This window comes from Mus caroli, unplaced genomic scaffold (assembly GCF_978045245.1).
Source record: "Mus caroli unplaced genomic scaffold, Mus_caroli_1 scaffold_20, whole genome shotgun sequence".
NCBI lineage: Eukaryota > Metazoa > Chordata > Mammalia > Rodentia > Muridae > Mus > Mus caroli.
In genome coordinates this window covers 34,289,193-34,311,187 of record NW_028227275.1, presented here as the reverse complement: position 1 = coordinate 34,311,187, position 21,995 = coordinate 34,289,193, and the positions used below count along the sequence as shown (strand labels likewise).

General features: G+C 45.8%; 1 protein-coding gene across 6 annotated transcripts in view; it reads left to right on the top strand.

Annotated features, from left to right (window-relative positions):
- Smarca2 (SWI/SNF related BAF chromatin remodeling complex subunit ATPase 2) overlaps positions 1 to 21,674 on the top strand; it is a 171,059-nt gene extending 149,385 nt beyond the window's left edge. For 4 of the 6 annotated variants that reach the window (XM_021151582.3, XM_029472470.2, XM_021151583.3 and 1 more), the window contains 6 exons: positions 3,297 to 3,350; positions 14,279 to 14,384; positions 14,847 to 14,948; positions 17,503 to 17,635; positions 19,429 to 19,571; positions 20,685 to 21,674. In XM_021151582.3, the coding sequence (XP_021007241.1) occupies positions 3,297 to 3,350; positions 14,279 to 14,384; positions 14,847 to 14,948; positions 17,503 to 17,635; positions 19,429 to 19,571; positions 20,685 to 20,720 (574 nt within the window). In that variant the 3' untranslated portion in view covers positions 20,721 to 21,674. The remainder of the gene's footprint in view (positions 1 to 3,296; positions 3,351 to 14,278; positions 14,385 to 14,846; positions 14,949 to 17,502; positions 17,636 to 19,428; positions 19,572 to 20,684) is intronic. The other 2 variants (XM_021151584.3, XM_029472471.2) reach the window with 1 other exon arrangement.
- The last annotated feature ends 321 nt before the right edge of the window (positions 21,675 to 21,995 follow it).

The window sequence follows — 21,995 nt, the reverse complement described above, 5'->3', positions numbered from 1 at the left end:
ATGACGTGCCCTGGGAATCGGCTCAGGTTGACACGAGTCTGTTGACCAATAGTCCTTGAGGTTGGTTCTGTGTTGTTGAACTTCCAGGCCCAAGCCCTGATGCAGTCTGCGTTCATCTGTCCCTTCTCAAGGTTATCAAGAAAGACTAAAACCAACTACACTGTGTTTGTAGCCCTTTCCCATCTATCAACCTAGAAACCCTGCTGAACAACTGAACCGAGGTTGGCCTGCCTGCCTGCCTGCCTGACATGGTTTTTTTCAGGGACACCCCCTGCTAGTCCTTAATGGTGTTATTTATCTTTGCTAAGTAGCCCCCCAGCCTCTGGGCAATTTAGTCTAAGTTCTCAACAAGGGTCAACACGAAGCCTAACAGCATAGAGTTTCATCTCTCATTTCAAAACAGGGCCCTTTGCTGCTCTCTAGCCTCTGCCTCCATTTCTTCTGTCTGATTTCCTACGCACTGTTGGCAGAAGCAATCTACACTCTTTCAGGGTGTAATTAGTTTACCGCTGGTCATCTGAACTCCTTTGAAGCATCTTGATATGTTCTTTTTTTAAAAAAAGAAAAAAAATTAACTCTCCTATCAGGAGCTTCTCCTGTGTTTATTATACCTTGCTTTTCAAATCTCTGTCCTCCTTCCTAAAGAATTTGGAAATGGTGGCACATGACGTGCACAAATGTTAACCAGCAGCAGGATGCCGAGGCACAAGGATATCCAGTTTGAGGGCAGGCTGGGCAACATGATGAGATCCTGTTTCAAAAAACAAACAACAGAGTGAATCAAAAATCTTAAGGATATAGAAGTAGAATGTGCATTTATACATTGCTTGTTTTTGTTTTTGTTTTGTTTTGTTTTTTTATCTCAAGTGTTCACTGCATATGTGGTTTAAAGATAAATGACTTAAGAGTTGGACCTATGGTGACATGAGGCAGTTGGGAAGGCAGGAGGTTCTGCTTGGCTAGTCTGATCCATGGCTACAGGGCAGGAGGTATGGCAGGAATGGGAGCTATGTAACTCCTACCTCCCTGAAATGGGTTGCCCCCACCCTTAGAATTTTAGTAAGTCCTCAGTGATACCCTGACGGATGGTCCAGGCCTGTACTTGATCTGAATGTAGTGCTTTTGGCGTTGGGAAAATCATTTGCCCATCCTACAAATACTCCCCATGCTGCTTTCAGTCCAAGTGATGCACTGCTAAATCTAGCCACAGGATCCTCGTTCCCGGTCTCTCTCCGGCCCCCTCTGTGCTGTACCAGGTAGGGAAGGCGGCTCTGTGCTTGCTGCTGACACAGAATAAGGGGAGTTGGGAAAGGCGGGTCATGAGAGCTTTACTACACCAGAATGCACTCATGATGTTTGGTTTTGATTTTTCAAGAAGAGTCATCATAATGACACTTTTCTGGGGGGCAGAGGGAAGAGAGAACCAGGTGGTATTTCTTTACATTATATATAGCCCTTTTTAAAGGACATGGCAAATCCTAAACCCAATCAAAAGTGTCCCTGTTTAATCCTGGCATACACTAGAGAGTAACTTGTAGCATTCCCTATTTCAAGTTGGGCCAAGCGGTGATTTTTGAAGACCCACTATTAACTAGTCTGTTCCCAGAAGGACTGGACCCTTGTTCAGAGATACTGTTTTCTTTTAAGATTTTTCTGTTCCAGAGATCTTTTTAAAAATGCACTGAGCTATCTCCTGGGTCAGAGCCTGCTGTTAACAGCTTTTGAGGCTTCTAGCCAGGGGGGTGGCTTGCACCATCATGCCTACTTCCTTTAGAAACAGACCTAGAAAGTACATCCTACAAACCCAAATCTTTGGCATAACGTAGCATCCGATGTGGTCTGTGCTTTGGTATCTTTCCCCAAGCCAGTCAGATTCCTAACCTCTATCAGAATGACTGGAATCTGTCTGTTAACAAAGGAGATCTGTCAGAATCTCCTCTGTGGATTACCTGGCTCTTCTGTCAGATTTCTGCCTTTGCTGCTCTCCGGTCGTAGAACTGGGACTTGTTCTCTGAACTTGTTACAGTATATTTTATAAAATACCCAGCGTGGTGTTCCTCCTTCCCGCTTCCTCCTCTGCTGCTGTGAGGCCTTTTGAAAGGACCCCAGTTGGTTTTGGCTTCTGTATCAACATCATCAGCCGAAACATCTTCTCTCACCTCACTTCTAGCCCCTCCCCACACATGAATCTCCAAGGCAAGCCTCCTCCTGCATCCTCACACTCTTCCCCCCATGAGACCCTGGGACCTTTGGTCTAGAGTAGCTGCCAGTTGTGTGGGAGTCCAGTCTCTCAGCCCTTCCTGTCTTGCCTTCTTTCTGAAACACATATCTGATCATGTCTTCCTGTTCTTTAAAAGCTTCCAGACTCCTGGCTTAGGAAAAGTAGGTTTCCATGCTCTGAACCTAGCAATTTTACAGTGTTATTTTCTAACATGGCTCTCCCTGCTCTCTCTTGGATTTCAGACATTCTGGTTAATGCTGTATATTTAGGGTTTTGCGTGCACATTCATATCTCCACTGTGTGGTATATGCTGATCCTGTCCAATTGCCGCCTGCTCTGGACCAAGCAGGCAGGGTCAGGGCAGAGGTCCAGAGGTAGGCTAGCCTGAGTTTGCCAAGGGAGACTGCTGGTTTGGTCTAAAGCATAATCTATATGGGATGGAGAAATTCCCAGGGTGCTGCCAACCTGATTGCCCTTCCACGGCCACCACACAAAAGGTCGCCTACGTGTCAGTGTCCAAAATTGTCATGTAACCCTCAGATGGTGGCTCAAATTCATTCCTGGTCGAGAGCAACTTATTCAATGATCTGCTGAAACAAGAGGTCAGGGAGGGAGAGTTCAGCTGGTGACCAGAAACCAGACTGCTTGCTGCATGTGCAAGCGACAGGTGCTGTGAGGAAAGCCCCTTCTCTAGCTAGCACATAGGCAGGAGCTGTCTGGGTAAGTATTGTCCCTACCGTACAAACGAGCAGCCAGACAAGACTAAAGCCACCCCACCTTCCTTCTGAAGCTCTCACACATGCCTGACGTGGCTCCTCATTCACCACTGCTTCTAGAACCACAAATGGGAGGGAGATGGGACAGGAGAAGAGGGAGACTGCAGGAAGGGCTCAGAGATGCTAGGAAGCCATGCCCCGAGCCCACCACCAGCACCGCCACCACTTTGGAGAAATGTGTATCACTGTAGAATGATACCTTGTGTGATTCCCCCGGCCACCCAGCCTGAGAGGAAGGAGCTGGGCTGGGAGGAGGACACAGGTCTTCTGACTCTAGTGTTCTTTCTACTCTACTGCAGGTGTAACGTGGAGAAGGTGCCCAGTAATTCTCAGTTGGAAATAGAAGGAAACAGGTCAGGATCTGCCTTGTATTCCCCTGTCTCTAAATACAGGTATCCTTTGGTACACAGAGCGAGCCAATGCATAGACTTGATCTTTGGGAACAAATTTACCTAGTCACCATTCCCCTGCCCCCCAGTCACCTCTACTGGGAATGGGGGGGTTGCAGGTACACACACTCTTAAACTCCCCTGCCACACTTTTGAGGTCATATGTGCAGTGTGCTCACCTGGAAGAGCCCACCTGTACACGCATGTCTTGCAAAGGTGGCAGGAGCCATCTGGAAGCCTGCCAAGCCTGCAGCATCTCAGAGGTAGGTCCCTGCCTCCTCTGTCCCTTCTGAACTTCATCCTGGTATGCGTCCCGTGAACCTCGTAACTCTGTGCTGCCCAGATGTTGAAGCTTGGTGTCAGACACCCCAGGAGAGCCACTGTGTGTGACAGGAGAGCCACTGTGTGTGACAGGAGAGCCACTATGTGTGACAGGAGGGTGAGGGCATGTGCATCCTGCTGTGCACCCTGAAGTTGATTGCAATTGGCATGGGGAAGGGCAGGTGCTTCTTGCATTTGCCCCCTGTGTGTGCTGGATGGGATTTCAGGGGGTGACCTCTGAGCCTCCCATCACGGTGAGTCCTAAGCTTCCCCCGCCAACTGTCTGTCTAAGATTCATGTGCCTCTGCCCCAGCTGGGTGGATATCAGAAGCACACTTCCCCTAAGATAGGCTAGGCTTGGATGGTGTTGCTTGATTGCAGATGGATGGGTGCCATGCCCAGACAAAAGTTCCCTGTATATGGAGTGTGGTATTTTCCTCCTTGTTGATCAAGCTCAGTTGTTGAAATTGACACTGTAGTGCTTTGCCTCCTATCTTTCAGCTTTGTCAAGAAATCCAGTAATGTTTTCTATACCTTAATCCTAACCCTAACCCAATCAGTGCAGGATTGAATCCAGGGCCAGACGGAAAAGAACTAAGGTTGTATCCCTTATTTCAGAATGAACAGATCTCAACTTGTGGCCTTCATTTTTTTTTTTTTTAACATAAGGCCTTAAACACAAGTCTGCAGAAATAAAACCCAGGCAAGATTGTTGGTTGTCAGTAACCATACGGGGATGAGCATCTATGGAAGGAAGTGTGGGTAAATAGACTGCTTCTAGAGAGACCATGTGTTCTTTTGTACATCTAGGCTACCCTGTCCAAAGAAAGGGCAGCCACCCTGGAGTGAAGCAGGGAAAGCTCCAAAGTGAGGAACTTGAACATGCTCTTCAAGAACTCCGATCTCTAACACGGTGTCTGTGTCCTTGTCCAATCCTAGAAAGCACACACCCCACCGTGCCTGCTGAACACTGCCAGTTATGCTCAGTTTCTATCATCAGGAGAAACGGATTCAGGTGGTCTTGAAACATCACTGACTCTGTAAGATTAGGTTGTTAACATAACACAGCAACTCCTGTGGATCTAGAAAAGAAGCCCAGTGGTCTAAAAGGTACCCAGCCCCCCAAAGCAGGCAAGGGTCTGAGTCCCTTTTCCCTTTGTTCCCCCCTCCTCTCCTCCTTCAAAGGAGCCACATGACCATGACAAAGTAGATTAGTGACTTTAAAGGCTACTGTAAACCCCCATGTCATGCCTGGGCTTTCTGAGAAGAGTTGAGAATATAACTGCTTGCAGTTGGGACCTAGATACATCCATTTTCACTAAATACAATTTAAACGGTCATTTCCAGAGGTTAGAAGAGCCTTGGTGCTTGCTTCCTTGGGGGCTCTTTGGAGGTGGTGTCCTCTGTATTAGAGTCCCCCTTGTTTCCTTTTCCCCTAAGCCTGAGATGTGTGACAGTCAGAGTTGCATTTTGATAAATTAACCCTTCCTTCGGAGCAATTCAGAAATTCTTCCTTGCTGTAGAAAAGCCCAGGATTTTCTGTGTCTGTCTCTGTGTAAGTATTGAAAATGGAAAAAGAGAGAGGGGGAAACGGGACAAAGTGAAATAGATTGCCTTGTGCACTGTTGAAAGGAGCTAAATAGTACAGATACCTGGTGTGAGTTGGGGGGGGGAGGGGCCAGCAAGAGCAGGAACTTGGCTTGTGGGTGACAGAGGGATTGCGGTGGGGTTAGGATGGACAAACCCAGAGCCCTCAGTAGTGTGGGCATGAGCTGTAGGGAAGGAAGCACAGGTAAACAGACTGCTTCTGGAGACCATGACCTTGTACATCTAGGCTACCCTGTCTAAAGAAAGGGGAGCCATGCCCAAGTGAAACAGAGGAGCAGACCCAGAACGCTGTGAGCTCCAGAGCATGCTCTTTAAGAACTCCGATCTCCGAGTCTTTGAAGTTGACTGTCCCTCCCATTGGTGTCCAGTGTTGAGGATACACCTGAGTTTTTACTGAGAGGGCACAGTGACCAGCACGAGGTGTCTGCTATGGGTGGCCAAATGGCTGCTACCCACAGCTTGCTGTGCTGTGAGGAAAGGAGAGTCAAGAGAGGACTGTAGGCCATGCCACAGGCTCACGTTGGGAGTGAAGGAGACGTGGGGGGTGGGGAGGGTGTGTGGAGATATAGGATGAGGGGCGCTGGAGGTGAAGGGGAAACATCCTTTTGATTAAGGCAGCTGCAGTGGGGAGGAAGACTGCATGCTCAGAATGTCTCACAGACTCAGGCAGACTGAATCTGAGGTGATAGTCCCAGTGCTTTGGCTCTGTTTCCTGCGTGGTGAGTGAAGGTTCTGTGCCAAATGGAAAGGAGGTGAAAGAGCAGTGGGGTATATCGGGGTGGGGTGTAGCATGCATAGACATTTCTGTATATATGTATATGTAGTAACCCAGCCCCACAGACTCCACACCAGGACACTTAAGTTCTCTCCATGGCTGTTAACAGCCCTTGATGTCATGATTATATCATTAGTATTGACTGCTCTTTCAGTACCAGCCGAGAAATTGTTTTAGACAAAGCCTGCTTTTAGCATCCCTGGCATGAGGCATTCCGTATTTCTTTAAATGTAAGAGGAAGGTTGCTGGAATGGCTCTCGTGCCCAGGTGCCTTTGCATTTAGAGGCTTCATGGATTACAGAAGAATTACCATGAAGTAGCATTGTGACTAGGTGGATGCATTTAGACAAAATTCAAGAGAAGTTCCTCATTCTCATTCAGATACTTTTGACCTCACACAGTGCTGCCAAGTTTGTCTCATGGACTTGCAGGCCTGTGAGGTCATAGCTGGGTGTTTTGTCTGAGAAAAAGGATCCTACAAAAGGACCTCCCACACTCATCTTCTAGCTCTCTTAAGAGATATCCAGTCCAGCCAGAGAACTGAGTGTGTGTGTGTGTGTGTGTAATGGCTGTGAAGCCAACAGTCTAATTTTTCTTAGCTCAGTATTCCCCAAATGCATTTGTTTAGTCAACCATCCTTCCAGAAAACACTGTCTATAGCCCCACAGATTGGTGTGCTATGACTCACTCTTTGAGCAATGCTGTGTTGGAGCTCTGATACTGCACTTAGACGGTGTGTAGGTAAATGTGGGCTCTGGTGTCTTCACCCTCATTACACATACCTGTGATGTAAGCATTGCTGGGGCGGACTGCTGAGATGCCTGGTGATTTGACCGGTATGGCTCTCACCCAGTCATACCCGCATACTGGGTGGGTGGACAAGGATAGTCTATCTGCTTTCTGAGGCATCAAAGGTTTCCTGATGGTTTTTTGTTTTGTTGTCTGTAACCTGAGACAAGCTAGTATCACCTAAGAAGAGGGAACCTGGATTGAGAAAATGCTCCTATAAAATTGGCTTGTAGGGAAGCTTGTGGGATGGTTTCTTGATTGGTGATTGACATGGGAGGGTCTATCTAGCTATGGATAGTTCAACTCCTGGGCATGTGATCCTGAAATATATAAGAAAGCAAGATGAGCAAGCTAGTAAGAAGCATTTTCGCATGGCCTCTGCTTCAGTTCTTGCCTCCAGGTTCCTGCCCTGACTTCCCACAATGAGGCAATAGAAAGCCAACTATGACAGACAACCTCCCCTAGCTTCCAGTATTGCTCTGGCCCTATAGGCCTTCTCTTCCTGTCAGGCTCTAAGCCTACACAAATGATCTCTTAGGAAGAGGAAGGGACTCCCACTGAAAGTAGAACATATCCTTGTATAGGGATGACATTGTCTTCAAACGCTGTTCCATGAACATTTGGTCGAAAAATGGATTGGTATTGAAAATGGTAGATATTAAATAGATTTTTACATACATAAATCCTTTTGTGTTTGTGAGAAGAATCTGTCTCGCTCCAGAGCTTACCCAACTGGCCACTGCAGGAAAAGGCCCTTGGGAACCATACCATAACCCAACATTAAGCAAAACAGCATCTAGGCCAAAGGATTCCTCAAGTAGAGAAGCACTGGACTTCATTTGCTTCTAGGTTTGTGTCACAAATCAACCAAAAGCCTTGAAGCATTTTTACCATATAGAAGTCAAGACACTGTCCAGGATCAAAGGACAAAACGCGCAGAAGGGGAGGGTCAGTCCATCCTTACACTGTGAAAGGACAGCATCTCAGGATTACAGGAAGAAGTGATGAAAGCCCAGAAGGTGGCAGGCCAGGGAGTGGCAGGCCATTTAGCTGTCATGCGTGACAGAGGTAGGTGAGAATTCATACCTTTTCTTGCTATTATGAAAAGTCAAGTAAGAAGTTAAAAAAAAAAGTGTAAGAAACTAGATGGCCTCTGTCGATATTTCTAAAAGTCAAGTGATAGGCAGTAAGTCTACAAGAAAAAAAAAACGTCTCAAGTTATCTGTTAAGAAAATAAAAGAGCCAGATGTGGTCGTCCAAGCCTGTAACTGAGGCTGTCTGGGAGGCTGATGCAGGAGGATTGGAAGCTGATGGCCTTAGACAATATAAAGTGAAGAGAGAGGAAATACTTGGAAGCAAATGTTCTTCTTTCCAAGTGTCTCTGATAGTGGGCGATGCTGTAAGACTATTCTAAAGAACTAACACATGCAATCGCTTCCTAAGGTTGCATTATCCTAGGGAAAGTTTTCCTGTAGTTATCCTGTGTGTTCTTTTTGTGCTTGTCTCACTGGTCAGATTTAAAGGAGTGGGTAAGGAAACACGCTGTTCATTCGATAGAAATCAAAGCTAGCCATGTGACACGTGTCATTTTCTTTTCTTAAAGAGAAAATAAAACGTGATTCTCAGACCAACATCACATTTCCAAACAAGGTAGTCCAATCAAAGCCTTGAGACCCCCTTTGTGGGTGACCTGGTTCAGAGTTGCATTGGATTATAAATCTTGGTGCAGCGCGTGTCCCTGTGACTGTCTCTGTGACTGTGTCCCATCGCTCCTCTGATCTCTTTCTCCTATGCTTATCTCAAAACTTTTGAGATGGCCCACACATGGAATTTAATATCCTCTGGGTGGTTTGTTTGTTTGTTTGTTTTAATTCCATAATAGCATCTCCCTGCCCCCTACACAGCTTTAGACTCCCTAATACCCCATCACAGATCTCTCTGATGGTAAACATCTTGACTGTTTGATTTAAATTATTGTAAGTTACCCTGTGATGACGATCTTGTCATATCTTTTTCCCATTTTATATCTTTTGTGTGTTCACGTGTGTGTACTTGCTGTGGCACGCCCGTGGAGGTCAGAGGGCAACTTGTGGGAACTGGTTCTCTCCTTCTATCCTGTGGGTTCTGGGTACGGATTTTACGTCATCAGGCCTGGTGATATTTACCTTCAGTGTTGCTCCATCTCTCTGGCACTCTCATCTTTATCTTTGTTTCCACCAAGAGGAGACAATAACTGCAACAGTGGTTCAGAGTGCCACTGTTCCTGAGCTGTGCGTGAGGTCAGGTGGCAGTCCTGAGTGAGGGCTTGGCTTCCCTATCATGGTGGCCTTCCCTTTCTGATAACTGAGGGGTGTGGCGTGGATATCTGTGTTCTCTCTTGAAATGCAGGGTGGTTCTATAGGCTACCCACCCAACTACCCTAAACGAAATTAAACTTATTCCAAGCCACAAGAGCCTGGGAAGTCAGAGTGAAGTATCAGTCATTGCCTGGTGATCCCTAATCCCTGACAACAGATCTCACTAGTAACTATAACATGCTCATGGCTCCAGATTCATACCTGGCTCAGGGTTTCTTAGATAGCTGGGGTGGGGTGAGGGTGGGGGACAGGTGTGATCTTGAAGAAATTTATCAGTGGGGTATATGAAGCTGCTTCGGGAACCTGATCTGGGGAGAAAGCGGCATTTACTCACTTGCTGAGATGTCATTCCAGGTTCTAGCTTTTCTTCCCAAATTACGTCCTGTATAGGATATCTTCAGGACTGTAGTAATTTTCCTATACTATCCTTCCAACCCTAAGTGGGTGTTCTAACTTATAACTTCATTTTTCTTATGAAGTAAGCCACAGTTTTACGATCACTGTTTACTACCAACAAGACTTCTTTTGGCCTCAGGTAGTCATATCTTGTTCACAACTATGATAGTCAATTGATCAACTTCATTGGATGATAAAGAAAATACAGTTGTTAAAGTATTTGTCTTGCAAACTCATATCCCATGGTTTGACCCCCACTCCCCCCCCAGAACTACATCAAGAACTGCAGGAACCATGTAGATGCATAATCCTTGTACTTCAGAGGATAGCAAGGTCAAGGTCAGCCTCTGCTGTTTTAAAGACTGGCATGTCTAACCTAGTCTAAAGCATGTTTCCTGTGGTACCCAGTCAAGGTGAAGCTGGTATCCATGCATTGTATACAGCCTCCATCTAGAGTCAGTGTCATAGATGGGGGAACCTTACCTTGTGGACCATAGAGGTAATGGGGACAAACTGGTTTCCAGATGAATCATAACAAACTAAATCTCAGTGGTGTGTGCATGTGCCTCTTGTAGGCAGGGTTTGCAAGTCCCCATTTATGGGCAGAGCATAGTGCTTCTCTTCATGCACAGGACACAGCCATCAAATCCTTGTGCCCATTCACTTTGGTAAACAGAAAAGAGCTTGCCACCTGCTCCTGTAAGCCCTGAGCTCAAGAGGAACCTTGTCTTGCCCCACTAGCCCTGTATCTTTGTAGTCACACATCATAGGATGTGTGGATGTAAAAATGGATGTAAAAGCTGTCTGTGGACTTAGGGAGGAGGCACAGCTTTTGCCACAGGAAGTAGTGCACTTCAATAATTTATACTTAGGTCTTACATTGTATAAAATAACATAATGAAAAAATACCTAGGGTAGACTAAAGGCTCCAAACGAGCCAGACTACCTTCTTGAAACAATTCTCTAATTATCCATCATTCAAGTGACTTCCTTCTTTTATTTGTTTAAATCTATATTTTTTTGTGGGTGAGGTTAATTGTTGCCGTCCTTTAGCAAGTATCCTGCTACCCTGTTGCATTCTATAAGTCCTACATGTAACGCTAATTTTTCCAATCTTTATTTTTAGCGATGGTTCTTAAATGCTTTAACCTCCCTTGTAGCCCACCACCCACCAGAGGTAGTAGAAAAGAAAGGATATGGGGGAAGTGGACCTGCTTAGAAAGGTTCTTTGGAGCAACGTCCATCTATGTTGTCTGGAAGTCGGCAGTTCAGTTCACAGGTTAGCAGGCAGCGGCAGCTCGAACCACTTGCAAACACTCGGATATACCAGCAGTCTAGTTCAGTAGTCAAGTTAGCAACAGCAGCGACCTAGCAGAAACAGCCAGGCCTCGGCCTTGGCTTGAATCCACAGGAAGAACCTGGAGGGACACCAGGTCCCCTCAGCTGTGCCATTTCTCAGGAAAGTGAAGAGCCGTGAAGCTGTGAGACCCACAGCATTGCACAGCTAGCTGTGCCAGCAACCCAAGCTCTCTCTCCCAACACTCCATCAAGTCCTCCTTATACCCTCCAAACATCACGTGACTTCCATGTGCCTTGCCTCAGCACGTGCATCCAATCAAACTGAGTCCTCAGAGTCCCAACAAATGTTGCTCAGCTATGCTAAGGTAGACCAATACATGCATGCTGTTAGCAAAGAATCCTTTATCACATATTCTTTCATGTGCTTACATTAGCAGAACATCCTCTCTGCTGTGTCTGCCTCAGCAAAACATTCCTTCATGAGTCTGCCTTCGTCTTTAACCTGAGTCCACTTCAGGAAAGCATTCCTTCATGTGTTTGCCCCAGCAAAACACAATGGACCCTCCAAAAAACCCTTAGGTTTCCTTGTCCTCAAGAGTCGAACATTATCTAGGTCAGCCCTTGCTGCACAGGCCTTGATCTCCCCTCCCTGGGCTGCCACCACCAATCACCCTGGCAAGGATGATGGCAAAGATTTGACAATAGAAAAATGTTGGCATCTTGTGGGAAGAAGAGAAGTAATTCTGAGAAGCAAGGCTCATTAAGTTAAATGCAATTAATATTAAGGAGACTGCCCTCCATTTTTATAGAGGATGGGTCTGGATTGTGGGAAGATCAATATAGTGTTTGAAGTGGGGTGGATTTCAACCAGGACTAGTTTACACCTGTAATCTTAACCTTCTGCATGCTGAGGAGAGAAGATGCAATGGGTTTGGCCATCCATGGATTATAGAGTAGACTGACCCTATCTTGTCACCTCTAGCACCAGATATAAGAAATATTCAGTCGTACACATGAGGATGTCTCAAAGGAAAACAGGCAATTCTGTGGAGCTCACAAAGCATCCGTAGAACAAGTAGGGCATAAAGCCACACCCTAGAGTGCTTGGTGGCTAGCCCAAGGTATGGATGCAAGGTGTGATCCAACTTGATGGCTGGAAGACAACTTCATAAGTGGCTTTCAGGTCATTCTCATCATCTTTCTCTCTTTTAAAGGAGGGTGGGACGTGGGTAGCAGAGAAAGCAGGAAGGAGTGTTTAGACCAGTGGGGCTTTATTTATTTATTTTTAATTTGTTCTCATTTTATAGTACCAACACCAAGTCTGAGATCACTCAACTCTTCTCTTATGAGCATGGGTGTCTCTGGACTTGTTCCTTCAGTGGACCTTGGGCCTGCAGGTTTGCCTGGAGAGAGGAGGCAGGCACGGGTGACCTTTGTGGCTTTGCATTCAGTTGAAGTTCTAGTGAATTCTTGGGTCTAGTCCATAGCGTTTAATTCTTACTTCACCCTGAGCACAGGTGAAATTGAGAGTCCGTCCATCACAGGTGTGCGCAGCCAAGATGTGCTTGTAATCTGTCAATAGAAAAATGACACCATCTGATGGGACTATAGGAAATGACACTGAAGATGTCAGTGAGGGTCAGGTTTTAAAGCCAGGGCTACAGGAAGGTCCAGTGTGTGGATTGATGCCAGCTTATGAAAACACTTGAAGAAAATACTTACAGAAATAGAAAAATCAACACACAGAGAGGCTACTTTTTGTCACTATTAAGGTGTTCTCTTTTTTTTTTTCCAAAAAAGGTAAAATATGAGTTTATCAATTTCAAAATGGGTAGAAATGCACAGCAGCCATTGTGGTCCTGTGTTGGAACTGGTTGTAAACAAGGAAATGTGCTGTATACTTCGTGATGCAAATTATGGACATATAAACATATCTCAGTCTGCAGGGGTTGGAGGGGTAAGAGAACACCTTGGTTCTTGCCACTGTAATCCAAGAATCTAATTTCCTAGCATTCAGTAGTCTTGTTTTTAAACCTCTTGGGTTTGTCCCCGATTTTAGTATTCATGAGGCTCATCTGAGCATTAAAAATAAAACAAAACAGTGACCCGCCATAGCTGAAAAAACTTGCCTATCCTTTGACTGAGGATTGTCGGTTAATTTATGCAGGCCCCTTTGCACTTCAGCTTTTCCCCCACTGGTTGCTAGGCAACCACTTGAGTTAGTGCGCATGCCTCTTTTATGATAACTGTCATTATGATTATTTTTTAATTATACAACTGGGACTGTGGATTAAAACGGCATATTGTCACTCATGCCTTGCTGCTGCCTCTGACCAGTCCTAAGCCCTGGTGCAGCCACCTTCCAAAATTTACATGCGTGCGAGGGTGGGGGGCTGTTTATGATTATCTTTTGATGTTTCTGGCCGCACAAAGGGACTGGAGATGCCATCCTAAAGGCAGGAAGAGTTTTGTGGGAAATGACTAGACCATATATCACAAGCTGCTATTGATTTAGCGAGGCCAGCTCAGGTATTGGGATCTTGAACCTCAATTATCCTCCTTTGTACCTTTAACCGTGCCTGCTTCCAGCTTTAAGTTGATGTGGAAAGCTTGTTGCTCTGCAGCCTGCTTTCCCAGATGACAAAAGGCTAAAGCATCTCTCTACTAAACCTGCTTTCAATAAACCCACCATGCACTGGGGGAGGGGGGGGGAGGGTGCAGCTCAGAGCCGAGAAACACACAGCACGCACATTAGCAATTGTTCTCATTTGTCCAAATTGCTCCACATAAGTGCATGTGGGGGACGGGAAGGGGCTCCTCAGGCAAGGGACAATGGGAGGGGCTCCGTGGTGTGTAGAAACACGTAAAGGATTGTGGGAGCATACAGCGGCTTCACATTAGCGTTGCTCTGTATATTTTAACATATTTTCCAAATACATAGTGAATCTGAAGACAAAAGCAACATGGGAATCAGGGCTATGCGCCTTCTTTTAACCAACCCTGTTTTTCATTTAAAATGGGACTTGGGGCTCAATCAGTTATTTTAAATATTTCTCTCATGATGAGAAGAGATTAGCTCCTGACAGGGGAATCCACAGGGTACTTGCCACATTTGTGTGTGTGTGTGTGACAGAAGCGGGGACATAACTGTGCTCTCATGTGATTGAAGCCAGCATGTGGGGCATCAGCCTCCAGAGCGGTGGTGGGCTTTTGCTCCACTCCCAGAGCCCCTGTGTGTGTGTGTGTGTGTGAGACCTCCTTTGCTGTGTTGACGAGTCTCTGAAATGACCCCCTCGCTGAGGAGTGCTTCATCTTCTTTGTTTCTGTTTGTCTCCCCCATCCTGCAGTTCAGGGCGACAGCTCAGTGAAGTCTTCATTCAGTTACCTTCCAGGAAAGAGTTACCAGAATACTATGAATTAATTAGGAAGCCAGTGGATTTCAAAAAGATAAAGGTAGATACTCTGTTCACTGTTGTTCTTCGAGTACACAAAGGAGGATGCATGGATGCTCTGGAGTGATTCTAGGTGGGGCTGGGGTCGTGGCCTCCTGGTTGCTAACCACTGACCTACACAAGGCTTGCCCCAGGATAGGCCGGGCCCGGATGGATGGCATCCATCCTTCCCGTGCATGTCATTTGGTCACTGCAAGCTCAGATTACACACACTGCATGTTTCTGAGAACCTTTCTGTCCCTCCATTGCCATTCATTTCCCTCTCCGTGCACCTTCCTCCCCTGTCCTGAAGATCACTGGTGGGAGGGTGGTCCTGGTCAGTGACGCCCCGCCCTTGGGGTTGCTCAGCCCCGCCCACCCAACAAGGCTGAATGCTTTGAAGACAAAGGGAAATGTGGGCTTCCTTAACCGAGTAAGGGCGGTTACATATCCCTCTTCTGTTTCCATCCGAAATTCCCATCAGGAGCGAATCCGTAATCATAAGTATCGGAGCCTGGGAGACCTGGAGAAAGATGTCATGCTTCTCTGTCACAATGCACAGACATTCAACTTGGAAGGATCCCAGGTATGTGTCAAGTTGTCGGAGACATGTCTAACCTTAACCGTGCTTAGGTTCTGGGAAGTGAAGTATCTCATTTCTACTTTTTCGAACAGTTCCTTCCTCCCAGAAGAACACTGAAAACCAAAGAGGCCGTGTTCTCTGCAACCTGTACAAATCAGGGGAGGGATTGGGCCGTAGCTGGGTAGGCTTCTACTCATGCTTCCTGCCAGGCTCATCTCCGCATTAGAGGGGGAGCTCAAGCAAGCCATTGATGGTGATGCTAAAGGCTGGGTACCATATCTCTAGATTGACAGAGACTCTCTGTGATGACAGTTGCCTTCTATCGGGAGGTCAGAATCCAGTGACTTAGAAAAAGAATGGAGAGGGTTTTAGAAAATTCTTGGTTCTCTTCTTCATAGTCGGGAAGTCATTGTAAGTAGCAGTGAATTTATGAGCCTAAGGAGGCAGACACTTCCTCTTTAGTAACAGCTCAATATCACTTATCAACGGTGGGAACTGATTTCTGTTTTCCTTTCTGGCCTGTGGCTACCATGTCCAGCAAAAGAGAAGAAACGAGGAAGGGCAGGTTACACTAGAGATGCTGCGTGTAAGCATGCGGCCCAGCAGAGTCCACTTCCACAGCCAGGATTGACAGTGACACTGCCGCCACATTCCCCACCCCGGGCCTCCTGCCTTTCTCCTTTGCACTCTTGGCTTACCCCTGGCCAGCTTGTCCTCACCTTAACTTGTTAACTCGTATCTCTGGCAGATTTTGTCCCAGTGTCCTCATTGTCCCCACTGCTGTCCTTATCTTTTGCCACAGGGTACCCTACTACTTCCCTGAATGTGTCAGCCAACTTTTTTCTTTTTTTTTCCTTTGAGGCAGGGTTTCTCTGTGTAGCCTTGGCTGTCCTAGAACTTGCTCTATAGACCACACTGACCTTGAATTCACAGAGATCTGCCTGCCTCTGCCTCCTGAATGGTGGGATCAAAGGTGTGCGCCACCACTGCCCGGCTGGTGCGGGTCACCTTTACAGCAAAGGAATTCAATCCCAGAGAGCAACAGCCGTTCATTCATACTTTGCTTTTGAATTATGGCAAAAAGACAACATAAAACTTTACTACCTTAACTGTTTGTTAAGGGTGAAGTGCAGCAGTGTTAAGGCTGCTCCTGTGGGTATTTAGTAGGTCTCTAGCAAACAATGACACCTTAGGTCTTTAATACTCTTCTCCCCGACCATGGCTCCTACAGCCACCCTTGGACTTTATGTGTTTCATTACATAAATGGAATCACTCAGTGTCTGTCTCTTGGCGACTGGCTTCTTAGGGTTCTTCTGTGTTGTAGCAGGAGACAGGAGGTCCTTCCTCCCAAAGGCTGGATCCTAGTCCTGCACCAGCCATATTTTCTTCAGTCACTCATCTGTCAACAGACCTTTGGGTTCCTTAGCTCTTGGCTGAGGTGCATCTTAGGCACATGGGTGTGGGGGGGATATTTATTTCCTCAAGACTTTGCTTCTAATTAATGTGATTACATATCCAGAAGTGAGATTGTTGGATCCATTTTAATTCCCTGAGGGAAAGAAGTGTGGTTAGACTTCCTGTTCCTCTCACTACAGCCTGGGGCTGTGTGTGGATGGGTGCAAATGTTAAGCCACTGTGGACTGCACTGAAGGTCAGCGACAGGCAACAGCAATGGGAAGGGTTCCTTTGCCACTGGGTTGCCATGGTATTTAAAAGTACAGCTTAAATAAGTGGGCTTTAAAACATTGACTTTGCCTGGGATATGGTGGTGCTCACTTTTAATCCCAGCACTCAGGAGACAGAGGTAGGTGGTTCTCTGAGTTTGGGGCCAGGCTGGTCTACAGAGTGAGTTCCATGATAGCAAGGGTGGTTACTCACAGAAACCATATCTCAAAAAAAAGAAAAAAAAAAAAAGAAAAAAAAATATGGTGGGTTTTTTTTTTTTTTGATCAAAGATGAGACCCCATCTGTTCCAACACATTTAAATATAATAATTATATATTTTTGAGACAGGGTTTTACTGTATAACAGAGCCCTGGCTGTCCTGGACTCACTTTGTAGACCAGACTGGTCTCAGAGATCTGCCTGCCTGCCTGCCTCCCGAGTGCAAGGACTAAAGGCACATGCCACTACACCCAGCCTGAACACATTCTTTTAGCTTCATTTCAGTGTCTTTGGTCTTCCTTTGAGTATCTTGGTGCCCATATTTGGATTCACTGTTGTGCCTCTGGGCTTTCATAAGAGTACATGGTAGCCTGGTGAGTTGGCTTCGTGTTTAAAGCATTTGTCACACAAGTATGAGGACCAGTTCAGACTCCCAGAATCTGGGATGGGTTTGGGGTCCAGCCTATAATTCTAGAAGAGATCCTGCCTTGACAGCTAATATAAAGAGTGATTAAGGAACATTCCTGCCATCTACATACATGGCCACACACATATGAACACATACTATACACATGGGGAAAGGAAGCCAATGACTAAGGAGGTGCACACAGCAGTTGTGGGTTTGCCAGACTCAGCATTTGGGTTTTAACAGCTGACGCTTTGGCCATTTAGATCTACGAAGACTCCATTGTCCTACAGTCAGTGTTTAAGAGTGCTCGGCAGAAAATTGCCAAAGAAGAAGAGAGTGAGGAAGAAAGCAATGAAGAAGAGGAGGAAGATGATGAAGAGGAGTCGGAGTCAGAGGGTAAGTCCCGCGCACCTGGCCCTTCCCACTTGAGGGGCTGTTTCCACAGACACTAAAGACTATATACTTGTCCCGCTTGCTTGTGTCCAGTTTTCTCTGCTGTTAAAATGAAGCACACCAGCTATGGAGCTCAGGACTGCCCATGTGGCCTTTGGATACACACCACCTGTCACTCAGGGCAAAGCATTGTAGCATGGCGTCTACAGGGTTTGAGGAACATAGACTTCGAGGCTCCATCCCAGTGTTTCTGGATCAGAGAGTCCCATCCTCTACATGTTCCCACAGGGCACTGCTGGACCCAGGCCTTACTTAGACAGGCATCGATTTTCAAACTGATCTTAGTGCACCTATTAATTTTGGTTTGCATAGAGACCTGATTTCACAAACATCATTTGGTTTATTGCTAATTAATGTAGGTGAATTGGAAGGTGAAAGGTATAGTTCCATAATCTATATGATGTGGAGATGTGTGTCCCAGTTCTCTGATATTTTGTAGCATACATTTCTACACTTAACAGATCCAAAAACATTAACGAATGCTTCAAACTGTCTTAATTTCACTGTTCCAATCAGGCCGGTTCCTTACATTTCCCCAAAGAGATTGGAAGCCTCAGCTCACGTATTCTTTCTGCAGTGATCAAATCCCCCACCCCCACTGAAATAGATCCAGCCGGTCCTGAGATCTACAAACATTGCAGGGATTGGCTTATGTGGTAGACCCACCTTTTCGTGACTTATCCTCAAGTACATGGAGTCATAGCCATGGGCTGCCTATTGCAGAAGTTCCTGAGGTGGCATAGCATGTCACACTCTTCTGAGCAGGAGCAGAAATGGCTGCAGTCTTCCTGACAATGCAATTGACCGCGTTAGAATGTCCTGTGTAGCTGCTACCACTGTACCCCCACCAAACTCTGCCAACATGGCTTCACAGTGGCTTTCTCTGTTGTAGCGCCCATCACTGGGGAACTGGTTAAATTGATTATGGAGTAGATGGTATGTGGGAACTTTTTAGGGGTTGAAAGGAAGCTACGTGTGTGAGCTGATACATACGGCTGTCTCCCTTGAGTAGGCAAGCCATGCACAGTGGGCATGCCTGAAGATTTATCTAACTAAATAAAGCTTCAGATATCTATGCATGTATGTGTCTATATATATTTGAATTCTTTGTAGGCTAGAATATAGACTATTTACAGGTATAAACTATGCTTTTTTTTTCTGGAAATAATCAGTAGAGAGTCATGAAATGGGGTCAAGGATGCATGTTGTCATTTTTGCTTGTCATTTTGTCTCTATGCATTAAAAATGCTACTCAAATGACTTAAATTTTTATTATTTTATTTGTTTATTTACATCCTAAATGCTGTCCCCCTACCTGTCCTTCCCTCACTGAGTCCCTCCCTCATCCTACTACTTGAATGTTTAAATTAAATAGTGCACACAGTGAAATCATCCTTTTTTTAAACAACCCTTTATAAGATTTAGTAATAATTAATGTAAATTTTTTATTTGTTATAACTGCTCTGCTCAGCCACCAGGAGCCAGGAAAAAGATCCACCCCCCACCCCGACACCGAGTTCCTCCTCCCCAGTAACTGTGTGTGTCCCTCACCTTTCAAACAGGGACCAGCTTGCATGTAGAAGAGGTGGGCACATGCTATCTAGACAAGCAGGGTGAACTGGCATGCCACTGAGGCTCTCCAGCACTGGGGGAAGTCGGACTTGCTATCCACAGGTGGGATAATGATAATTTGACTGGCTGAGTCCTCACTGGGGTCTCTCTTGTGACTGCTCTAGCGAAATCTGTGAAGGTGAAAATCAAGCTGAATAAAAAGGAAGAGAAAGGCCGGGACACAGGGAAGGGCAAGAAGCGGCCAAACCGAGGCAAAGCCAAACCCGTCGTGAGCGATTTTGACAGTGACGAGGAGCAGGAAGAGAACGTGAGTGTACAGGCCGGAGCAGAGGCGGCTGCATGCTCCAGGTCCCAGGCCCTCTTGGGGTACACAGTCCTCACTTAGGCCGAGGAGGAGGAGGAGACCTGGGAAAGGGAGCCGTGTTGAGTGAAATTTAGAACAAAGAATCTAAAGCTGCCCGTGTTGCTGTGGAAATGAAAAGCTCTCCATTGCAATTCCCCTTTTCAATCTTCCAGTACACGTACGTGCAAATACAGTTTTCTTCATGGCTGGTTAATATTTTATATCTCTCATACCCAGCTTGCTGTGAGTATATAGCAGTTCAGATAAAATAATGGTTAGAGGGGGGGAAAGGAAAGGCATTGTGGCGGCGGAGGTTTTGGCTGTGGTGCCTGAGATTAAATCCCCAGAGGCTTTATTCTTAGCAGGAAAATTTTAGGAAGTATTTTATCAAACCAGCACCTTGCAATCTGAGGAATACCTTACTGTTTATATTAGCATTGTCACAGAGATATCACTTTGGGTCCAGGGTACTCTGAGGGTTCCGAGGGAGTGAATGGTAGGGTCTGAATCCAGACGCCAGGAGCTTCCTCAGTCTAACACCGTTGACCCTGCCGGTCTTGGGGAACAACAGACAGAAACTTGGCCAGTCCCGTCCCTTAACTCACGGCCCACAGCAGCTCAGCTTCCCCAACATGACAACCCCTACACAGCTCTCATTCTGGAAAGACAGTTTCCCATCTTAGTACATAAGTGAATTTGATTTTCCTTTAACACTTTGCTACTCCGGCACGATCACAAAGTTCTAGAACCTGGCTTCCTATATTTCAGTTACATTTGAAACACCATGTTTTCCTGAGATGACTTACCAATGAGAAGACATCCAAGGCATGATCTTATTTTTGTCATGGACAGGTTTCCCAAGCTCAGACAAAGGTAGAACTGGTTAGCAGAAGTTAGACTTCTCTTCTGAAGAGAAGTCGCCAGTGGCAGACAGCAGATGCAGCTGGCAGGCATCGCCTTGGGCTTGATAATGCAGCACTCCCCATTTGGGGGCATAGAGGGTACCCATTCCTCTAGAGTCTGTCTTTCCACTGAAAGGGGTGTAGTGCCCTCAGTCTGTCCACCTCTTTCTTTTAGGAACAGTCAGAAGCAAGTGGAACTGATAACGAGTGACCATCCTGGACGTGAGCTTCCCGCGGCGGCAGAACCGAATGCTTTCTTCCCCCTCTCCTTCCTCCCCAGTGAGTTCACTTGCCATTCGGGCACACTGGGTTATTTCTCCGTCCTCATTGTCATCTAGAACTAGCTTTAGGGTAGTGCCAGACAAACATATGATATCATGGTGTAAAAAAAGAAACGCGCGCGTGCAGACACACTACACACTCACACACACACACACACACACACACACACACACATTTGTAACATATTGTGACCAAATGGGCCTCAAAGATTCAAAGATTAAAAACAAAAAGCTTTTGATGGAAAAGATGTGGGTGGATAGTATATTTCTACAGGTGGGTCAAGTTTGGTAGCAGTTTGATGTGCTGGGTTCCGTCATCTGTTCTGATGAGAAGATTTTTATCTTCTGCAGTGCTGATGGCCAGGAGGAACCATTCAAAGCCACTGGTTATTTTGTTTTTCATCAGGCGATTTTCAAGATTTTCATTTTTTTTTCAGTATTGTTGGTTTTCTCTTTTCTCTTTTTTACACTGTGGTACATATAAGCAACTTGACTAGTGACAAATGTACAGTAGTTAGATATCACCTACATATACATTTTTCCATTTTATGCTCTATGATCTGAAGAACAACAAAAAAAAGCTTTTTGACTTGTATAAGATTTATGTCTACTGTAAACATTGCTGAATTTTTTTTTGTTCTTGTTTTATTGACAATGCTATTGAGTATTACAGTGTCTAGAGTACCCTGGATGGCTTCTCTTGTCCACCCGATCTCCCGTGTTACCAATGTGTATGGTCTCCTTCTCCCGAAAGTGTACTTAATCTTTGCTTTCTTTGCACAATGTCTTTGGTTGCAAGTCATAAGCCTGAGGCAAATAAAATTCCAGTAATTTCCAAGAATGTGGTGTTGGTACTTTCCTAATAAACCGATAACTTACCTTGACTCTGTCGCCTTTTCTTTTATGAGCGCTAGGGCACTAAACCTCTGGGTGTGAGCGAGAGCTATCTGCAGATAGAGAAGGGCCTTGTCATACAGATCATAAGGGGGGAGGGGGGAGATCATTGCTTTTCTGGCTAAAAGAGGGGCTGCTGCAAGTCAAGCTTTGCCTCCTGGCTTAAAATTTCATTCATTTAGTCAGAAAAATCTATAAAGGTAGGTAATGTGGAGACTGGCTCAGTCACTACCCATATGCCCTTTCCACTAAGATTTAACAAAATTGTGTGCAGTGTGCCTCGTTTTAATAAGCCATGAGGATGTAAGTCA